The following is an 18,018-nucleotide window of genomic DNA, read 5'->3' on the forward strand; positions in this document are numbered from 1 at the left end:
CGCATGTAAGTCACGTGTTTCATATTCTTAGCACATCTTCAAATGCATGACACTGAGTAATCGGAGCTACTGTACAATGTGCGCATTAACGGGACCACTCTACAAAAGCAACCGCGACAAAGAGAGCTCCTAGAATAAATCCACAAAAACCAGGCAAGCGGCTTAGTACAGGTAAAACAAAGTATTCCATGGCCAGAAAGAGGCTCACGGTCGGACTGTGAAAAAGACACAGTCTTTCCGACAGTTGATCAGGCTACATAGTTTTGAGCTGTTCACGTATTAAATTGTGGACATGCGAGCCCAGCGTGCGGAGGCATCACATGTGTTACTTGACCGATGGCGGAGGTCGCAGCCACGTGAGTCAGCTCATCGTTCTTCCCTACTACGGCCTCGGAGTGGCGTACTGAGCGCGAGGATCCAGCCTCTCCTAGCGGCTTTCGGAGCCCACTCTCCATCCCTGACATTTTCGTCGCATATTTAACGTTATTCAATTACTTGTTTGTTATCATATCTTATCATATACCCATTCCTTTCACCTACCCACGCTGTGCGGTTCTTTGCCACTCCAAACCTTCGATCCGGACGGTCGCAGTGTTGGGTGGCCGGTCCAACGCCCCTAGGTCGCCTGAGGGTAGCCACGCGCTCCCCCACTTGCACCGCCTACAGAACCCGCATAGCATACATAATAGCGACTGAAGCGTAGGTCAAGTGATCACCACATGAGCACTCCGTGTCTCCAAGATGGGAGGCATTCAAGGTCTGTCTCTAGGAAAATGGCCGCTTGAGAAGTAAATAAATCATGAGAACACTAATCGCAGGGTTTTTATTGAAGTTTGCGTGAAATTTAAGCAATGGTGAGCACTATATGTGTTGTTTGACATTTTTACGGTGCACTATGACCGCTGATCTTCTGATGCGTTTTGGTCGCTGACCGGGTAGCTTGAACCTTTGCTTATGCCGTTGTACGGTCGAAGATAGAGCTCGAACTGCATATACGACATAGTAGGTTTGCACTTGTTCGGGCCCCAGAGCCTCTTTCCTACTTGGGGAAGTTATATAGGATGGCCACCGACCACGCTGTATTCCTATCTATACTATATTAGTGTATTTAAAAATACCCGTTAAAAGTCTCTGCATCGCTCTGGATGTGCTACTCTTAGTTGTTACTTTAGATATGACTATGCTTGGCCTGATATTGTCAGAAAGGGTTGAACGCAGCGAATATATAGGACTTTCTAAAGGAATCATCAACTCTCATTCAGCCGTCTGAACATAATGCACGAGTGGAAACGAAGATAATGTTAACAAGCACAATAGATGGGGTCATGCGGCTTCCTGCACTTTCGATGGTCAGAATGTATTCGATATCTGTCACCATGAAAGCTCACCCATGTATTCGTTAGCCATTCGTTGGTGGCCAAATAGTAATCCAACTTGAAGACCTTCAGTTTGTGTTCGACACCCGCTTTAATTTCATATCCTACCTCTATCTGGAGCTCCTTAAACATACCAGTGCGGCCGAGGTGATCATGTATGCTGCTGTACATGTTTAACGTCGATTCGCAAATATATTGTCCAACGCAAACCTGTCCTTCCGCCTTTGCTACGCCTCATCACTTCTGGTGGGGAGCTTATCTCAAGCAGTGTCCTCAAATCTTGGTGAAGAACCATAGGCCAATGTCCTCGTTTTGTTAATACGTACGGTCCAACAGCAGCGACCGTCAGCATGTGTATCATTGTTTTCCAAGTGAGCTCCTAAGTCGGGTTTAGATCCCGATAACCATATGGGAGGGGAAGGATGATGTGGATGAATCAGTGATTCCCATAGGCCATCCGCTTAAAGACTACATGTGCTATGTTCTTGATCCTGACACAAACACACCCGCCCCGCCCAGCAAGGATGGGATCCTCATTGTTGTCGAGTCCGGGGTATTTGGACCAGAGCTTGACTCAAAAGAGTTCATTTCGGACCCTGGGCGAATTCTGTTGAATGTGAGAGTGTGTACAACACGCGCGCCGGCTAAGTTCAAGGCTTGTGAGAGCCGACAACAATGTATTAATTCAGAAGCCGTGTAGATTCGCAGGTCAGGGGAAGTTCGGTTTTTATTTGTCCAGTTGGGTATAGAATATTTATCTGTACCTTGAGGTCTGCGGCCTCTTCAAAAGCAGACGAAATAGGGGTGTATTCGGAAAACCATTCACGCGCGACAGATTGCCGTCATTGTAGGTGAGCCGCACGAACAGCGATATAACATACTGCACGCATGTATGGTCATATTATCAGGCCCTGACAATGATCCTCTGTTTATCGATGACCTGTTTGAACACTGCGCTCAAACTTTCAGGTCCTATGAAACCAAGCAATTCTACAAGGCCGACGCGATCCAACTACCATTATATTATATTGTGGTTGCGAAAGAGTAGCAACGATATTATTGAATGAGGTAGTAGGTAGGCATAGCTGGTCAGTAGCAGTATTTTTCAAGCGTGTCAATATTAATTAATTAGATTCAGTAGTACTACGACCGCCTGCCACATGGTCATTGTTGTGCAACAAACGCGTTTTTGTTCTGCTTTATTGGTCCCGGCATGTTTGCTATAATCGACGAGACCAGGACAGGAATTCGTCTGTGAAGTATACGCATGTAATGGCTTGGATCCTCAAATATATGGATGGATTATCGCATGGTCCGCTTCCTTTGAATAATCCTGTTTGTAGTGTTTCACAGAAGTAGACGCATATTTCTACCCATTATAACCCCAAAACGAGCAATCATATGATATGACACCAGAGAATGATGACTCAGCCAAACATAAAACTAGCACCTTGAATGGCGATATTGGTCGGGTCCATGCCTCCCATCATCATACTCATCAGCATATTAGGATCCATACCAGATGCGTTCGCGAGGCTGGCCCAGTCAACCGGTGGGGCCCCTCCCGATTGAGTTTGCGAAAGCAAATCAAGCATTTGTTGGTTCTGCTGCGCGTTCTGATATGGATTGAAGTTAGTCGCGCTTTGCTGGTATTGTTGAAGCATCGACATCATTTGATTGCTCTGCGCTTGTTGTTGCTGTTGTATATTCGCGAGTAACTGCGTGGTGCTATTCGAGGAAGTGGCCTGTTGAGCCTGTAATTGTTGAAACAAATTGGCTTGCTGTTGCGCTTGCTGATGTTGGGCAGCAGCAAAGATCTGAGCAATAGTATAGACGTGGACGACTGTTGCGTTTGGGAAATCGCTGTAGGAGGACGGAGGTTTGCTGTGCTTGTTGTGCTTGTATATTCGCCAGCGTAGTCATAACTGTTGGTTATGCGGGGATCCGCGGCCAGAGATGTTCCTCCTTGTATTCCTTGCCAAATACATTCTGCTGCTGACTATATCCTGGCCGAAACCAGAGGACTGAGGAATATGGGTGGGTTGACCAAAGGTCGGAGACACATAAGGTTGACTCGGTCGTGTCCCAGATGACCTGGCCGGTTCGGATCTGGAGTATGACTATGGCTTTGTGGAGCCGCTGACTCCCTCTGGAGGCTGATCAGTTCGGCCACGTTACTGGTATTTAAGGAACTTCCACCAAGTTGACTCGAGTTGTGACCCTTCTATGATTCGTTACGTCTATAATCCGGGGATGGGGCAATCTAATCGATACTCACAGAAAAGGGACCGGGTAAATTTACTGCCACTTGATGAACCAGTGCAATGTTCATTTAATGGGTTCTGAACCAAGTTACTAGATTGGCGTGAATCCTGAGGACGCCCTGCAAAAGTGTGCCTCCTAGTAAGGGATTCCTGGGAGGCAGAGGCCCTATCCTTGGAGGTGGAGTAGGTGTTTAGGCTCGCTGTGTATGTATTTCGCGCGGTGTATTATTAGGACCGGATGGAACCTGGGGCGACGTGACTTGGCAAGTGGAGTGGGGGTAACGGATGGCGAAGGTCGGTTTAAATCTGGCCGTAAGACTAAAGACCAGAACGTGAAGGCAGAGGTGGGGGTGGAGGAGGATGAACGAATGTTGGGCGCGGCGGGTTCGCCTAGGAGTAGTAGCGGTCTATGTTCTCCAGTTCAGTTCGATATCAATAAGGCTGGCTCACGTACTGGTGGCGGCGTGCTTGCTCGAGACGAATCATCATTGAGTATATTTTGTTGTAGCCAGATAGTTATTTGTGATCTTTTAGTAAAATCCGAAACTTCCCAGTCTTTGAGAACAGCAGCCAGTTGTGTCTGGGTTGGTAGATAGAGCTTTAGATTCGATAATGCGCTGGAGATCTTTGAGTCAACCGCTGATGTCACTAAGCCCTGAGAATAAGACGATCGCGTTGTTGGATAGCTTTGCGTAAGCGGGAGAGCTCGGCCGTGGTGAGCGGATTGTCCATAATGGCGTGGAGTTTGAACAGCCCGTGATACCAAGTAGTAGCGCGAGTAATGCCACAAAACAAGCCTTGTATATAGCGCCACTTGTCCCAGTAGATAGCAACAGAGGTAATTGATATAATATATTTTCGGTCTATTTTACTGGTCGTTACAGGCGAGTCATGAGGCTGGGAAGTGTGGGGGAAAGTGGCACCCAAACACTGGATGTGGCACAAGTTGCAAATAATTGCAATCACAAGTCAAACGCCCCAAGAGCGCCCGTACATTACGTGGCTACGGGCGCCAGCGTCGCATCAACTCGAACAGATCGAAAAATAGAGCATTTTCGGGGCATTTACATACATCGCGCGGAGCGGTCGCCCTTGGCCCCAATCAATTACCAATGGTCACACGTGACAGGTTGATTTTGACGATTGGCCACATAAAATCCGGGTCCTAGCCACCTCATCACACCCTTCACGCCACAAACCGCCTGATTTCAGGATTTCTTCCGGTTCTTTTCAACCCGAAGCGGTATATAAACTTCCTATCTGCACTCTCCCGTAGCCACGCTCCCCTTCTAGCCACTTCTTAGTTCACTACTACACGATGCCAATGTCAATCAACTTCTCTGAGAAAGCGCTCAAATCGTTGATGTCACCGCCGCCCCCGGCCCAGCCATTGAGAGATCTCATGCTGACGATCGGCTCCTCCAAAGACCTTAAGGTTCTTGCAATGACGGGCCGAGATCTACTCAAATGCTGCGTGCGCTCCAGAAAATTCAAGCCCCCAATTGATCCAGACTTTGAGGTGAGATTATTTTACTTTTTTTTTTTCGGTGCTACCTACTGAGCGCCTTGACGTCAGGTCAACGTGGACGAGGATATTTCTGAGCGCAATCTCGCACGGGTGGCTCGGGAGAGCTTGCTACTACAGCGCCTAAAGGTAGACGATGTGGCTAATAACCCAATTGATGTAGCCCAAATCTTTTGTGCCTATGTGGGTGCCACGTTTGCGTGTTCCCTAAAAGAAGAAGGAAGCAATCAGATACACGATTCCATTAACGATCTTTGCGTCATGGTCCTTGACGACAATGCAAGAGAGGCAGCAGACAGCAATAGCCACGAGGCAAGAGAATTTTAAAATTCAATTTTCGAGACAGCATGCTTATTTTGATACAGAGAATGTCGATATTGCTGGCTTGCAGCGTATGGACACACCCATAAAGCCAGACCTGCACTAAGCTATGCATCTTCAACAAGAGCGTCTTCAACAACCCACTTTTTCGAAGATCGAAGCAATGAATCTGTCTCCAGCGGTAGGTCTCCGCCACCGCTGTCATATGGAGCGCACTACCAGCAGCCTTTTCAACCATATTACCATACACCCAACGCAACTATGATTCCACCGCATATGCAACCCCCTCACTCGCTGCACGCGCGCTTTTCTCCTTATTCTCCAGGTCCCGGCGGTCCCGTTCACACCTCAAGCCCTGCTGCATTGGCCCACCCACAGCCTCAGTACAACGTCAACCTCCCCAGGGATGCATCGCAAACCGTGTATCCCACACAGCCACCCCTGGGTGCTATGCCACCTGGTGGCTATCCCGCTATGGGAATAGGTCCGAATTCAGGATTCGCACCACCCGCACCAGGGCCCGCGCCGGCGCCTGTAGCCGCTCCTCAGCAAACACAGGGTTTCTCGCTTATCAACGAGATGGCGATGAAAAACCGTAGGAGTGTCTCATGGCAACAGGCAAAGGTTGGCCAGCAGCACATGCCAGAGTGGACCATGTGGTTATTCCGTAAGTGAAGATCGATGTTGGTTTTGGTTCCGATTCACTGATAAGATTATCGGATACATCTAGTCGATGGTGAACTTCGAGGTCAGGGAACCGCGCCGACTAAGCAAGCCGCAAAGGAACTCGCGTCTAAAGCTGCTTTACAGGCCCTCGGATGGATACAAGGCTAAATATCACCTGCATCCGCTCTTCCCCCCCTTTTTTTCTTTCTTTCTTTTTACTTCAGTGAGAATTAGACCATCTCTGGTTGCTTTGGCTTGATGCGCACCTTTGAAGAGACCAGTTTGAGGATTACTGGATATGTTCACACCTTAATCATTATGTTATGGCCCGGATTATGGAATTTTGCGAATTTGATTGGCTGTACTTTGTGATGTCTCAAAATTTGTGAATATTCAAATACGCAGGGTGTCGGCACGCTGGTACTGTTATATGCTGTGCTGGTCAATCGTGGGTAATCGTGAATAACCACCCGACAATTGGCTTTGGCTAAAAACCACGGTGAACGGTAGTAGCTCTGAGCTCGAATCACGTTTCATGATGTCCTAATCATTTCGCCTACACTATTTCAATGCATACGAAGCCACTCTGCGGGCCAGCGCTGATGAGCAACGTCAATGGTAGCCTCCCAATGCTGTACGGATCAACAGGCCTACCTCACGAGGATGTTTGAAGGCTGTTGGCAGGTGGCTGAAGTTTGAAACGCCACCAAAGTGTACTATATCAGATTGTGGAGTATTGAAGTGCTCGACTGAAAATCATTCAAGTACCTGTAATAACAGTCTTAATGTAGACCTTGAACCTGCCAAGTAGATCACGATACTTTGTCCTTTATTCATCAGAAAGGAACCTGGTACAATGAATCGTTTAAGGTCAGACTTGTTTATGGTCTACAGTACCATAGCCTCGTAGACCCATTCCATTAGACATATCTTCCATTGTTCCAGACCTATTCAAACTATTTAAATTACGTATAAACCTACGATAGGTAAGGACTGGTGCTTCTTGTTCCACGAAGCTTCCCTGACTGTGTGACCGTTGATATCACGCACATCTATCCCCGCACTACCGAGACTCTTGGCTCTGTAATTTTAGAGCTAAAAATATGACTCATAGATGATCTCTGGAACATAATTCAGGGCCATGTACACAGGGCTGGCTCCTATTCGAATTCAGGATGGGAGCCCGTGGGTCTGGATTATGGAGTAGTATATTCCATCGAGCTAGGATAGAAAAATTGATAGGTCGATAAATTGGACCTGAGACTGATTGGAACCGAGGACGCAATGACTCTCAATCAATGATGGGATCATTCAGACAAGCTGTATCAGACTTCTGTTCCGCAAATAGACTTAGGGGATTATGGAAATTCCTGTAATTCAAAAACCAGAGTACAGACCCAGGATCGGCAAGCTTAAAGTATGGTCAGCTTCAAGTAATGTTTAGGGTAGGGAGGGTTGAACTAGCTCCTCTTCTGTGCACTGCCTGGAGGAACCATGGACTGGAACCATTTTTTACAACTCTTAATGGGCTAGCATATATTTAGCCGTACTAGCAAATTTAAATTGTCTTGTCAACAGCTTATATCAACACAGTGATTCTTGATTACCACCAAATATCTAACTTACTAGGTGACATCCATGCTACAGGTATGGGGCATTCAAAACAACCGGGAACTGTAGGCTTATACGTCGGCTCTCCGTGGGCTGTTCGGCCTGTTGAATAATTTTTATTTGAGCAGGTTCCATGATATGTATATAGGGTGACTGAGTCCATGGGGATAAGGAACCCCGCAGCATTCGGCACTCAGCTCCGATAAATTTCGATTGCTCTGTGTATGCGTAATCGATTGCAGGATGTACCTTGCATATTTCCACGGTGTGGTAATATATCGATAGCGTGCACATGCTCACAATCATGAGAGAAAAGAGAGCAAGTATTACCACATGTCGACTGCGGATGCCCTGTCATTGATTCCAAAGCGTCATCTCATTAAGATCTATAGGGTCTCAAGCCGAGTCTCGTAATCTGCCAAGCAGAAAGGTTTATTATAAACTTCGGAGCAAAACCTAATGCATACAGCCTAAACCAATATCATGCCCCATATAACCTCTACAAGTAAGAAAGTAATGTGCCGAATGTCAATTTCAATCTCCAATATCGAGCAACCTGATTTATAGCGTAAATTTATTATGAACGACAACTAATCTCGCCTCAGAAGTGATTAGACAGAGGTATCTTACTCTGATCTGAATTAGATTCGACCTGTTCTGCGGGGACGATGGGTTTGTTGATCAAATACCCATAGGATGTCACTGGGGTACTTGGCCAATCGGGTAGCCACGCGCTCTAAACTTAGGCAATTGACCCCAGTAATCTTCAAATGCTATGATGCACATAGTGATGAACGAGAGGGAAGATAGGATCCATTAACTCAAATGACTTCCCGTTATTGGTTTTGCTTTGAGGATTTTAAACGTTGTCCGAATATCAAGTATTTGTTCGCCTCGAGTTAGTATACCTAGCTCTGCTTCAGAGGTCGTGGATATGGTGTGATTCCGATCACTCCCCACATTCGGGCATATGACTGTTCCGGTATCATAGTAATGAGCGCATGGTTTTAGTTTCTCCTGACTGCGCACTTTGCAAATTATATGCACTTCGAAGATCGAAATCATGACTCTAAATCTTCGAGGTTTGCTGGGAAAGTATGATCTACTATTGAATAAATGTCTGGGTCGATTGGATATCACTCCCGTGTCAAAAGCTGGCTCGTAGTCCAACCTAAGCTCATAAGCTTCAACCAGAGAACTTGTTGGCTCCTTATATCCTAATACCCACAATGGCTTGTGATAGATGTTGGCGTTTAAAAGTTAGCACTTTCATTGGCCAAGCGCACATAACTTACTTGAAGCATATAATATAGGTACGCTGCGTGTTCGATCCAGCTACTGATGAAGATTGTGCATTGTGTAGTAAGCAGGTAGCCGAATGTATATGGACACGAACCAAAAAGCCAACCCCAGCTCCGGATGAACAGTTAGTACCATGAATTCAATACTCATATTTTTGTGACAATGCTAAACACTTAACTACTACCTAGCTATGTCTTCTACCTTGAAGGTCGAGCGAAGGAGATTGAAGAACGCCTAAAACAAGTTGGTTATTTGGACATCTCGGAATTTTGTTGTACTTGCTTATGGATAGTTGAAGGTGTTACCAGGCATTAATCTCAAACGAGAAATCGACAACTTGTTGGAGATCCGTCATGAAGCTGAGGATACCCGTTGTTTAAACGCCCCCAATGATGCCACCACATCACAAACAAGTGTCAGCCGGAGCCGGGAGAGTACAACCCTGTTGACTCAACACAGCCTTGGCCATATTAGTACCCCGGTTGCTTCTCGAATGTTGCAGGCTATTCGACTCACCAATGTAACGCTCGCCCCAGCTACTGCTTGTGAAGACTACGAGGAGAATGCTTTGTGGAAACAAAGCCCTATTGGCCCCGAGCCCCAATACTATGGCCCATCTAGCATAGAGGCTCTAGTCCTACAAGCTGAATTATGCTTGGATCAAGCTATAGGGAAGAAGGAGCATCTCAGATACGAGCTTTCATGCCCACAAGGGGTAGAAAGCTATGCATATGCTAGTGACGAGATTGCCACTCCTAGTCTTCAAGCGGAGTTTCCACCGGCTGATTTGACTTCCATTCTGGTTGCGCGGTATTTTGAACGTGTACACCCGGTGATTCCCGTTCTTCACCAGCCACTCTTTGAATCCCAACTTCGCAACAATCTTCACGCACAAGATGATGGTTTCGCACGCCTGCTGCTCATAGTTTGTGCTATAGGCGCTCGTTGGTGCGGGGATCCTAGAGTTTTGGATGAACAATCGCCCTCAGAATTAAGTGCTGGATTTCGGTGGTTTCGGGCTGCATATAGGAATGGAATCAATTTCATGTATATGCCTTCTCTGGCTAATGCTCAGTTCGTGGTGGTAGGTATAATCTCCGAATACAAACCTTGAGCTCCTATGCTAATACCTCGGTTATAGCTCTCGTTATATTTTTTCCTCGGCTCCTCAACGTATGATATGGCTTGGCTTTTTGCTGCCAAGGTGTCGAGGATATTTGATGCTCTGGGGGCGCATAGAAGAAAGAAATCAGTCACTCTAGCCGACGAGCTATTAAAAAGGTCTTTCAGGTAAAATCCTGGTTATTTTATATGGATACGTCTTCCGTTAACGCTGAGCTAAATGATTTTGAACAGGTGTTTTCTTATAATGGATCAAATTACAAGGTATAGTTGGGATATACATTACTAGGCAGTGGTCGGTCTAGTTACACTAATTCGGGGTTGTTGTTATACAGCGCCACTGTAGGGCGGCCCAGCGTATTCCAGAACCTTGAGTCAGTCATAGACATATACCTTGTCCATGTCCTTTGAAACGTTAAATCTCATTATCAGAATCGATGTTGATGATGTTCTGGAAGTCGACGATCTTTATTGGTCCCCAGAGCTCAATGCATCGCCACCACCAGTGTCTCAGGGCAGCTCCCTGCAACTTGTTGTCTTGAACTACTCTTCTAGGCTTTGCACCATCACAGGCCAGGCTATCCAGATTGCGGTGAATACAAAACGATCGAGTTTTGAATCGGTCGAGTATTAATCCACTAAATTTGATACAGACTTTGCCTGGGAGCACCAAAGTGCGGATCGGTCTTGATACACCTCAAGGAGAAGAATGGGTAGCTCGCAACCTAAACCAGCAGCTCAATAAATGGGTCGCTTCTGTTCCAATAAATCGTACGAATTTCTCTACAAAACACATCGAATATAAACGCTAATGATCATTGGTTATAACTTCTTGACGCTAATATCACTCCGGCATCTGCTTTTGGCAGTTCGCCTTCCTGATCCAGAGCGCTTCGCCGAACATTCAATATCGCACCTACACCTGGTGCTTACGTTATGGACCTGTTATTGTTACACTACCATATACATCAACCGGTCGTTCATCAACAGTAAAGTCCCAGAAATTGCCACCGCCTCATTCCACAATTGCTACCAGGCCGCCCGTCAATGCGCAGAGTCGGTGGACGCCTACTACAAAGTTCCCGATGTACTTCCACTTGAAAGCGCTATCCCTGGGGTCTTCTCAAGCGCAATGATTTTGATTATTGATTCGATCGCGAACTCGAGTCCGGAGCAACTTGAAGCCGGAGGTACCGTTTTACATAATCCAGAGCATAATGCAACTCGAAATGAACGAGACATCGAAACGTGTCTAGAAGTCCTCGAGCGCATGGAGCGCTGTTGGAAAATCGCTGGAAAGCTTAGGTGTGTCCGTCGTTGTGTGATAATCAAGTCTAACTAATTAGACCACCTTGGGCTTAGGGATGTTGTGAAAGAATTTCGAGAAGTATGGAGTTCTCATATCTCCCCTCCATTGACGACCGTTTCAGAGCCAACGCAACCCCCGGAAGAGTGGTGTACCCACAAATCATATGCGACCGCACCTTTTGCGGTCGAGAGATTACAACCTACAGGGTTATATGCACATCAAGTTACGAGAACACCTATGCTTGCTGACGGGCTGAACCCGGCTCCCGTTTTCCCTAATGCATTTGTCAATGAAATGGGTGAGCCAAACCTTCTAACCGCCCAAATGCAATCCGGTATGTGATATCTACCTTCTTCTGTCTTGTCCACCTCGAATTCACTTGTGTTTTTGATTTAGCCAGGACTTACGATGGACCTCAGAGCGCTGCTTATGCTGCTCAGTTTCTGCCTGAAGAAGCGGCAATTAACTTTGGTGATGTAATGGTTCCTGATAGCGCAAATTATGATTTATTCTCGCTACTTCCGGGATCGGAACAGTAAGTTGTCCTAAACTTTGTCAGGCTAGTTATGAACATTGCCGAATGTAGCGATTGGAACGATACCATGGGGAGTGTTTTGAGACTTTGGGATAGCGAGCCGGGCCCATAATATGAGATGAATTGAAGGAGAATGCCATTTGTGTAGTGGCGTTTTCCCACCTGCCTCATTCATCCTAGAGTCGTTTTGCCAGGGTAACCAAGGAGATATTACGCAGTACCAGATAAATGAGTATAATGCTATTATATAAACCATCCAAATAGGGTCAAAAGTCGTAAATTTCAGGTTTATCCGATTGGAACAAAACCCGCCTCTCCTTGGTCTTGGTGTTCTTTTTCTGTCCAGCACGTTCACCCGCGCTCGTCGGCGTTACTTCCGTACCCGCTTTGATTTCGCCCGCGTCATCAAACGCAATCGCCACCCGGGCTGGTTTACTCTCGCTTGGCAGGGCTACGATCGAAGCCGCAGCCGTAGCGGGAACGAAAGCTGGAGCTGGAGCCGGGGCCCGAGTCGTCGACGAGTCTAGGACTTCGGATCCAGTGGGCGCTGTGGTTTGCCTAGCTCCAACTCCACCTTCGGCGCCGAGATGCATTGTTTCGATTACTAAACGTCTCCGGGTGCATCGGAATGCGAGATTGTTCTCTCCGCCGCCGTGAGGTCCTGGATGAATCAATCAGATCAAGTTCGGTATGGGATAAGGATTCTGAAGTTCTCGCCCCTCCCCCCCTCCCCGCACACACACTTACCTGAATTCGACATCCCGCGCAGTACGGAGCGGGAAATAGAGGGTGCCCTGAGTGTTCCATGAGATGGTGATGATAGCATTTTGACTAAACCATGGTGGTTCGGGAAGCTCATAGATGAAAGTGGGTCTCCTGCCGAATGTCCCTAGTTCAGAGAGGGACACCCCGATTCACAAGTAAGGTATGACGTACCACCAAAACCGGCCAGGGTGATGCAGCTATCCGTTACGTGAGAGAGCTTTCCCTCCCATCCGTCCCCTCCCCAATTGTCCCCTGAAATGGTGCTAGAGAGCGTAACAAACGCTGCTGCAGGGGTTCCTCTAAGTATACCGCGCAGGGCCAAGAGGAAACGAATAACTTGCTACGTAGTTTGTTAGAATGGGGTATAGTAAGCATTGAATGATGGTGCATACAGTTTGTTGGAGGTCACCCCACGCTGGGCTCCCAAGTTCTGGAACTATGATTCGGAGTGCTCGTCGAGTAGATCCGCCGACAGAGTTCCTATGTCTTGTCTAAGGAGGTATTTGTGGGTCTTGAAAGAACAACTTACAGCTCACGTAAAAGTTTGCGAATATGGAGGATTACGGCGTCGCACGTCGAGCTCGGGGGTAGTGGGACATTAATTATTTGGCCAATTTTACGGCTATGCGCGATCAGTTCTGCTGGGATTTTCAGGGTCAAGTCGAAAATGGCGGATTCTGTGGATACGGAATGAATCATTACTAAGTTCACTTTATACCAGAATGAATGGGATCTACCTTGATCGCCAGATCGCTTGGGTACGGTAGTAGAAAATTGTTTCATTTTGGCGTACCTCCAGGCAATCTTCATACTCTCATCCGGCTGAACATCCGGGTCCTCTCCTTCAGCATCGAGGGGCGAGGTAACCGCATCACTCGTCCACATACACCCATCCAACAGATCTTCGGCGTCATCCTCCGAGGATACGATGGCTATAACTTCTCCAGATACAAGACCCTGGGCGACAGAGTATCGAGATATCATTGAGCCCCAGGCTGAGTGTGGATCAGGCGCCCGAACGAGAAGTACTTGTCCCGTAGGAAGTCCATTGAATCCAAGGATGTCATCGATTGACGAGAGCCCAGACAGTAGGGGCGGTATTGGAGTAGAATCTACAGTATGTATCGGGAGTGTATTACTATCAGGCTGAGGTGGGTTTGTGGGCACAGCCTTGCTGGATGTACGTCGTTTGAAGGAAGACATTTTTGAGGTGTTGGAGGCCAGAGAAATACAAATTGCAAATTGTAAGTAGGCGCGCGAGCAGCCATAAACTTGCAATTACCCGCCTTCCCCACACCCTCGGATGACATATTGTCGGGGGAATAGCACATGCCACGCAATATTGAAGACAAAAACAAGAATAGCGTGTTATGAATTAGTTTTGGCTCGGGGGAGGGCCCCTGTACATTGCTAAGTGGATGATAGCCAAGTGACGCCGAGCCGAACTTGCGCTTAACCACAGCCGGCAACTTGGGATTCGCTCCAAGTTTATATCTTCCGTCAGCTGCCTAGTAACCTCCGCGGAATTATTCTTGGGTCTTAACCCCCAGGCTATATGACTACGTAGAGCCCAGCTCTGAACTCGGCTATTTCGAGCTTGCTCCACTTTAGTTTTTGACCCTTACATCACTGCACTACTTCAACCCAGCACATCCTATCTTGGTCCGCACCTATATGTGAAGATCCTTGGCCGATGGATACCCGGAGCCAGAAGCACCCTCAACAAGCATCTGGAAAGATGGTGATTGCCTGTGATCAATGTTTACGATCTGCGTACGAGTTACCGATCGCTCCGTGTTGCTACTTTTTTCTCACATGCTACTACCGCCAGGCCCGCTGTAGATTTAACCCGGCCAAAGAAGACAGTGCAAGGGCTGTCATGCCCGTCATTTGGAATGCACGTGGACACAAGTTCCAAAGCCTCTGCCACCTCCAGATAGCTCGTAAGACCTCCGCAAGCAGTTCCGAGTCAATTCCTTTACTAACAATGCTCTTAGCTATATAGAATATCTGAGACAAGAGTCAAAGAGGTCGAGAAACATTTAAAAACCGTAGGTTCAAATCGTGTGACGACATTCATTCCAACGTACTGACCACGCTGGCAGTTATTTCCGGGGATCAATACCAAGAAAGAACTGATACTCTGCTCAATCCGCAAACGTCATCTGCCGATAACAAGCCCAACTCGACCACCCCCAATCAACAGCCACGGGATAGCGCTGAATCGGCAAAAAGATCACCTTCAACACGAGCATCCCTTCCATCATCGACTATCGTCACCAGCACTCCTGCACCGTTCGCTTAATCCAACAAGTCCGCTTCGCCAACCTCGGCCCCGACCACCACCGTCCCCCGGCCGACAACACCGATGAGGAAATCGCCTGGAACTCTAGTTTATCAAGCAGACAAAAAGCCCCCCACTATTATGGTGTCTCAAGCATCGAGGTTCTGTCTCGTGATGCTGAAATGTTGCGCAACGGATACGGCCCAGGCAATATCCCACCGACGATCCCCACGAATCATCGCAGACCAATATTCTGGCGCCCCGTCCCCGCTCAAACCAGGTTCATCGAAAACTGCCCATGGGACTCTGAAAAGGGCTTATCCTTGGACCTTCCGCCCGACGATCTGATGCCCGTCCTCATAGACACATTCTTCAAAGCGGCCTTTTTCCCCTTTATGCATCGCGGGATGTTCGAAAAGCAGCTCAAGGATGGTTTACACAAGCGAAACGGTACCTTTCTTCGCATCGTCTTGCTCGTGTGTGCGACTGGTGCGCGGTGGTGTGGTGATCCCCGAGTGTTGGATGAGAGATGGCCCGTCCCACTGAGCGCTGGCCACCGGTGGTTTCGGCAACTTGGCGTTTGGCAAAAGAGTTGGATGGACGATATCCTCTTGGAAGATGCTCAACTCCAAACGGTAAAGTCCTTTCTGCGGGAAATCATTTGCGTTTTTTTGTTCACTGACGGCATCGCCAGCTTATCATCATTTACTGTCTTGGTACATCAGGCAACTACGCTGCGTGGGTTATATCCGGCATAGCCATCCGTACGATGCAGAATGTGGGTGCCCATCGCCGAAAATCGACACAATCTTTGGAGAGCGAGTTGTTCAAACGGTGTTTCTGGTATTGAAAACATATACTATAGTCGACCCGCTCTGTGCTCACAATCCAGATAGGACCGTAGTTATGCTCGACCGTTTTCAATGGTACGCGGGTCTTTCAAGGCCCAAGTTATTTTTTCTCACTGTGTGATGGATAGTCTTACCATGGGCCGGCACGCTGCGTTACAAGATCTCGAGTACGTAGTTTATTTTCTTTTTTTCAACCTCCAGTATGATGTAACGCGTTGGCCATAGCATCGATTTGGACTACGCTCTGGAAGTGGACGACGAATTTTGGTCTTTGGAACCAGGTGCACCACCACCGGTTCAACCGGCTGGGGTTCCTTCTAGACTCAGTTGCTTCAACCAAATGATCAAGCTGCTACGTATTGGGGGGCGATGTCTTCAGACAGTGGTAAGCACATTTTCTTTCTTATTGTATGGCTCTAATTTACCTCATCCCATGGTGGTTTGACAGTATGCGCTCGAGTCGACGAAACACCAAATCGGGCTTGATGGTCCTCAGGGAACAGCATGGATGTTCAACGATATCAACTCGCAGTTCAACCAATGGGTCCGAGATGTACCCTCCTTCCGTGAGGACTATTTCTCATCGTGCTTGTGCTTTACTCTGAAACTTACATCGAACCCATTAACTAGTGAGGCTTCCGACCACAGACAAATACGAAACCAACCGCCTTTTTATCGACAAGATTGAAATGTGGACCTTGTATTATGACCTACTTATCTCCGCCAACCGTACTTTTATCGCCAAACCTTCCCCTCTGGCTGCTCCGGCTTTGAAGCTGTGCGGCGGTGCGGCGAGAGAGTGTACAGAAGTCCTACGGGCTTACCTCAAGAATCCCGAGGCTCTCTTGGCTCCTCCACTAATGCACCCGGCATTTTCATCTGCGATGATCTTGGTCATTGATCTTATCGCCCAAGCGAAATCCAACAATCCCATGTATGACTCGAACACGTTGGATCAGAAAGAAGAAGACCTGAGGGAGTGTATGAATGTTCTTAAGAAGGCAGAGGGGAAATTCCATCTCGCAGGTCGATATTAGTAAGTGGAATATATAACGCTCATACTCTTTGTGGGGGACAAGGCTAATGTACATTGATATATAGTGATATGGTTCGTGAATTCGAAGAGTATTGGCGGCTCGAATTGTCACCTCGCGCTCGCTCCAGCAGCATGTCTTCCCCGGCTAGTGCGAATAGTCATGGCCAACAACCGTCCCAAAACCTACCATTTGACTCTTCGGATTCCTTCTTTCCGAAAACCAAGGTCAAAGTCAAAAAAGAAGAAACTAGTTTCGACCTTACGTACATTCCACCAGACACAACACCTCCATTCTCAACAAGCCAGCACAATTCTGACTCGTTGGAACCCGCGGACCCTGAAGTGTCTTATGATTATGCGCTGCCAGAGGCATATGCGGACGAGGCGTTTGCAGGATTATATTCGCTTCCTAACTTGTATTCTTTGCCAAATCAGGCTTCGCCCTCATTTGCTACCCATTTGGAATATTCGCAGCAATCGGGGTCAACGAACCCGAATGCAGTCAACTTTCAGCCGTATTTACCCGACTATGGGTACACTGCTAGAGATGCGATGAAGCAACATGCGCGACGAGTTACATCCGTCTCGCACCCGACTCCCGATAAAACGAGTGGAGAATTGAATCCTCCGTCCGTTGCGATCCCTGGTTTAGGAATATTCTCGCAAAGGGGTTGGATGAGTAATTCAAGCCGGGCTGGATGGACCAGCGATTTGCGTCATAGTAGGGATTCTTCGGAAGGAAATGAATCGTAAGTGCGTCCCAAATCCCCCAGTGCTTTAACTTATATTTTTCCGGAACAGTCCTATGTCATACTGGGACGCAACTATGCGAGGCACCCTTGGCTTGCACGGAAGATGTCATAACCCACAATCAAGGACCGGATGATACCTTATGTTTCTTTGTTTTACGGATGGACTCTTAATGCGCTTTCTTGTCATCGTTTTGTACCATAGTACGGCTCTGTCGATGTCCATTGGATTTATTGTCTTGGTACTATATTTTATATGGTTATGAGTGGATTTCTTCAATTAAATCAAGCAATGCATAAAT

General features: G+C 47.4%; 6 protein-coding genes across 6 annotated transcripts; 4 read left to right on the forward strand and 2 right to left on the reverse strand.

Moving 5' to 3' along the window:
• Positions 1–2,803: 2,803 nt before the first annotated feature.
• Positions 2,804–4,129, reverse strand: RhiXN_11726 (uncharacterized protein; the record flags this gene model as incomplete). Its single annotated transcript, XM_043331541.1, has 3 exons — positions 2,804–3,239; positions 3,886–4,047; positions 4,095–4,129. 3 exons carry the CDS (start codon positions 4,127–4,129, stop codon positions 2,804–2,806), a joined length of 633 nt encoding a protein of 210 aa, XP_043185051.1.
• An 829-nt stretch (positions 4,130–4,958) lies between these two features.
• On the forward strand, positions 4,959–5,492 carry RhiXN_11727 (dsrm domain protein; the record flags this gene model as incomplete). Its single annotated transcript, XM_043331542.1, has 2 exons — positions 4,959–5,159; positions 5,217–5,492. The coding sequence occupies 2 exons, from the start codon at positions 4,959–4,961 to the stop codon at positions 5,490–5,492; spliced, it is 477 nt and encodes a 158-aa protein (XP_043185052.1).
• A 255-nt stretch (positions 5,493–5,747) lies between these two features.
• RhiXN_11728 (double-stranded RNA-binding motif protein) lies at positions 5,748–6,320 on the forward strand (the record flags this gene model as incomplete). The annotated part of the gene is made up of 2 exons (XM_043331543.1): positions 5,748–6,153; positions 6,217–6,320. The coding sequence occupies 2 exons, from the start codon at positions 5,748–5,750 to the stop codon at positions 6,318–6,320; spliced, it is 510 nt and encodes a 169-aa protein (XP_043185053.1).
• A 2,672-nt stretch (positions 6,321–8,992) lies between these two features.
• On the forward strand, positions 8,993–12,143 carry RhiXN_11729 (Fungal specific transcription factor domain; the record flags this gene model as incomplete). The annotated part of the gene is made up of 13 exons (XM_043331544.1): positions 8,993–9,022; positions 9,077–9,189; positions 9,254–9,308; positions 9,358–10,149; positions 10,207–10,355; positions 10,422–10,451; positions 10,523–10,561; positions 10,620–10,779; positions 10,841–10,958; positions 11,057–11,492; positions 11,550–11,830; positions 11,893–12,031; positions 12,083–12,143. The coding sequence occupies 13 exons, from the start codon at positions 8,993–8,995 to the stop codon at positions 12,141–12,143; spliced, it is 2,403 nt and encodes an 800-aa protein (XP_043185054.1).
• A 154-nt stretch (positions 12,144–12,297) lies between these two features.
• On the reverse strand, positions 12,298–13,999 carry RhiXN_11730 (elongator complex protein 4; the record flags this gene model as incomplete). The annotated part of the gene is made up of 6 exons (XM_043331545.1): positions 12,298–12,692; positions 12,779–12,907; positions 12,968–13,136; positions 13,189–13,276; positions 13,326–13,473; positions 13,534–13,999. The coding sequence occupies 6 exons, from the start codon at positions 13,997–13,999 to the stop codon at positions 12,298–12,300; spliced, it is 1,395 nt and encodes a 464-aa protein (XP_043185055.1).
• Positions 14,000–14,489: 490 nt separating this feature from the next.
• RhiXN_11731 (Fungal specific transcription factor domain) lies at positions 14,490–17,853 on the forward strand (the record flags this gene model as incomplete). Its single annotated transcript, XM_043331546.1, has 11 exons — positions 14,490–14,537; positions 14,794–14,847; positions 15,032–15,715; positions 15,775–15,923; positions 15,977–16,006; positions 16,060–16,098; positions 16,157–16,316; positions 16,380–16,497; positions 16,562–16,967; positions 17,033–17,716; positions 17,769–17,853. The coding sequence occupies 11 exons, from the start codon at positions 14,490–14,492 to the stop codon at positions 17,851–17,853; spliced, it is 2,457 nt and encodes an 818-aa protein (XP_043185056.1).
• Positions 17,854–18,018: the final 165 nt, after the last annotated feature.

This window comes from Rhizoctonia solani, chromosome 12 (genome assembly GCF_016906535.1).
Source record: "Rhizoctonia solani chromosome 12, complete sequence".
Classification (NCBI taxonomy): Eukaryota; Fungi; Basidiomycota; class Agaricomycetes; order Cantharellales; family Ceratobasidiaceae; genus Rhizoctonia; species Rhizoctonia solani.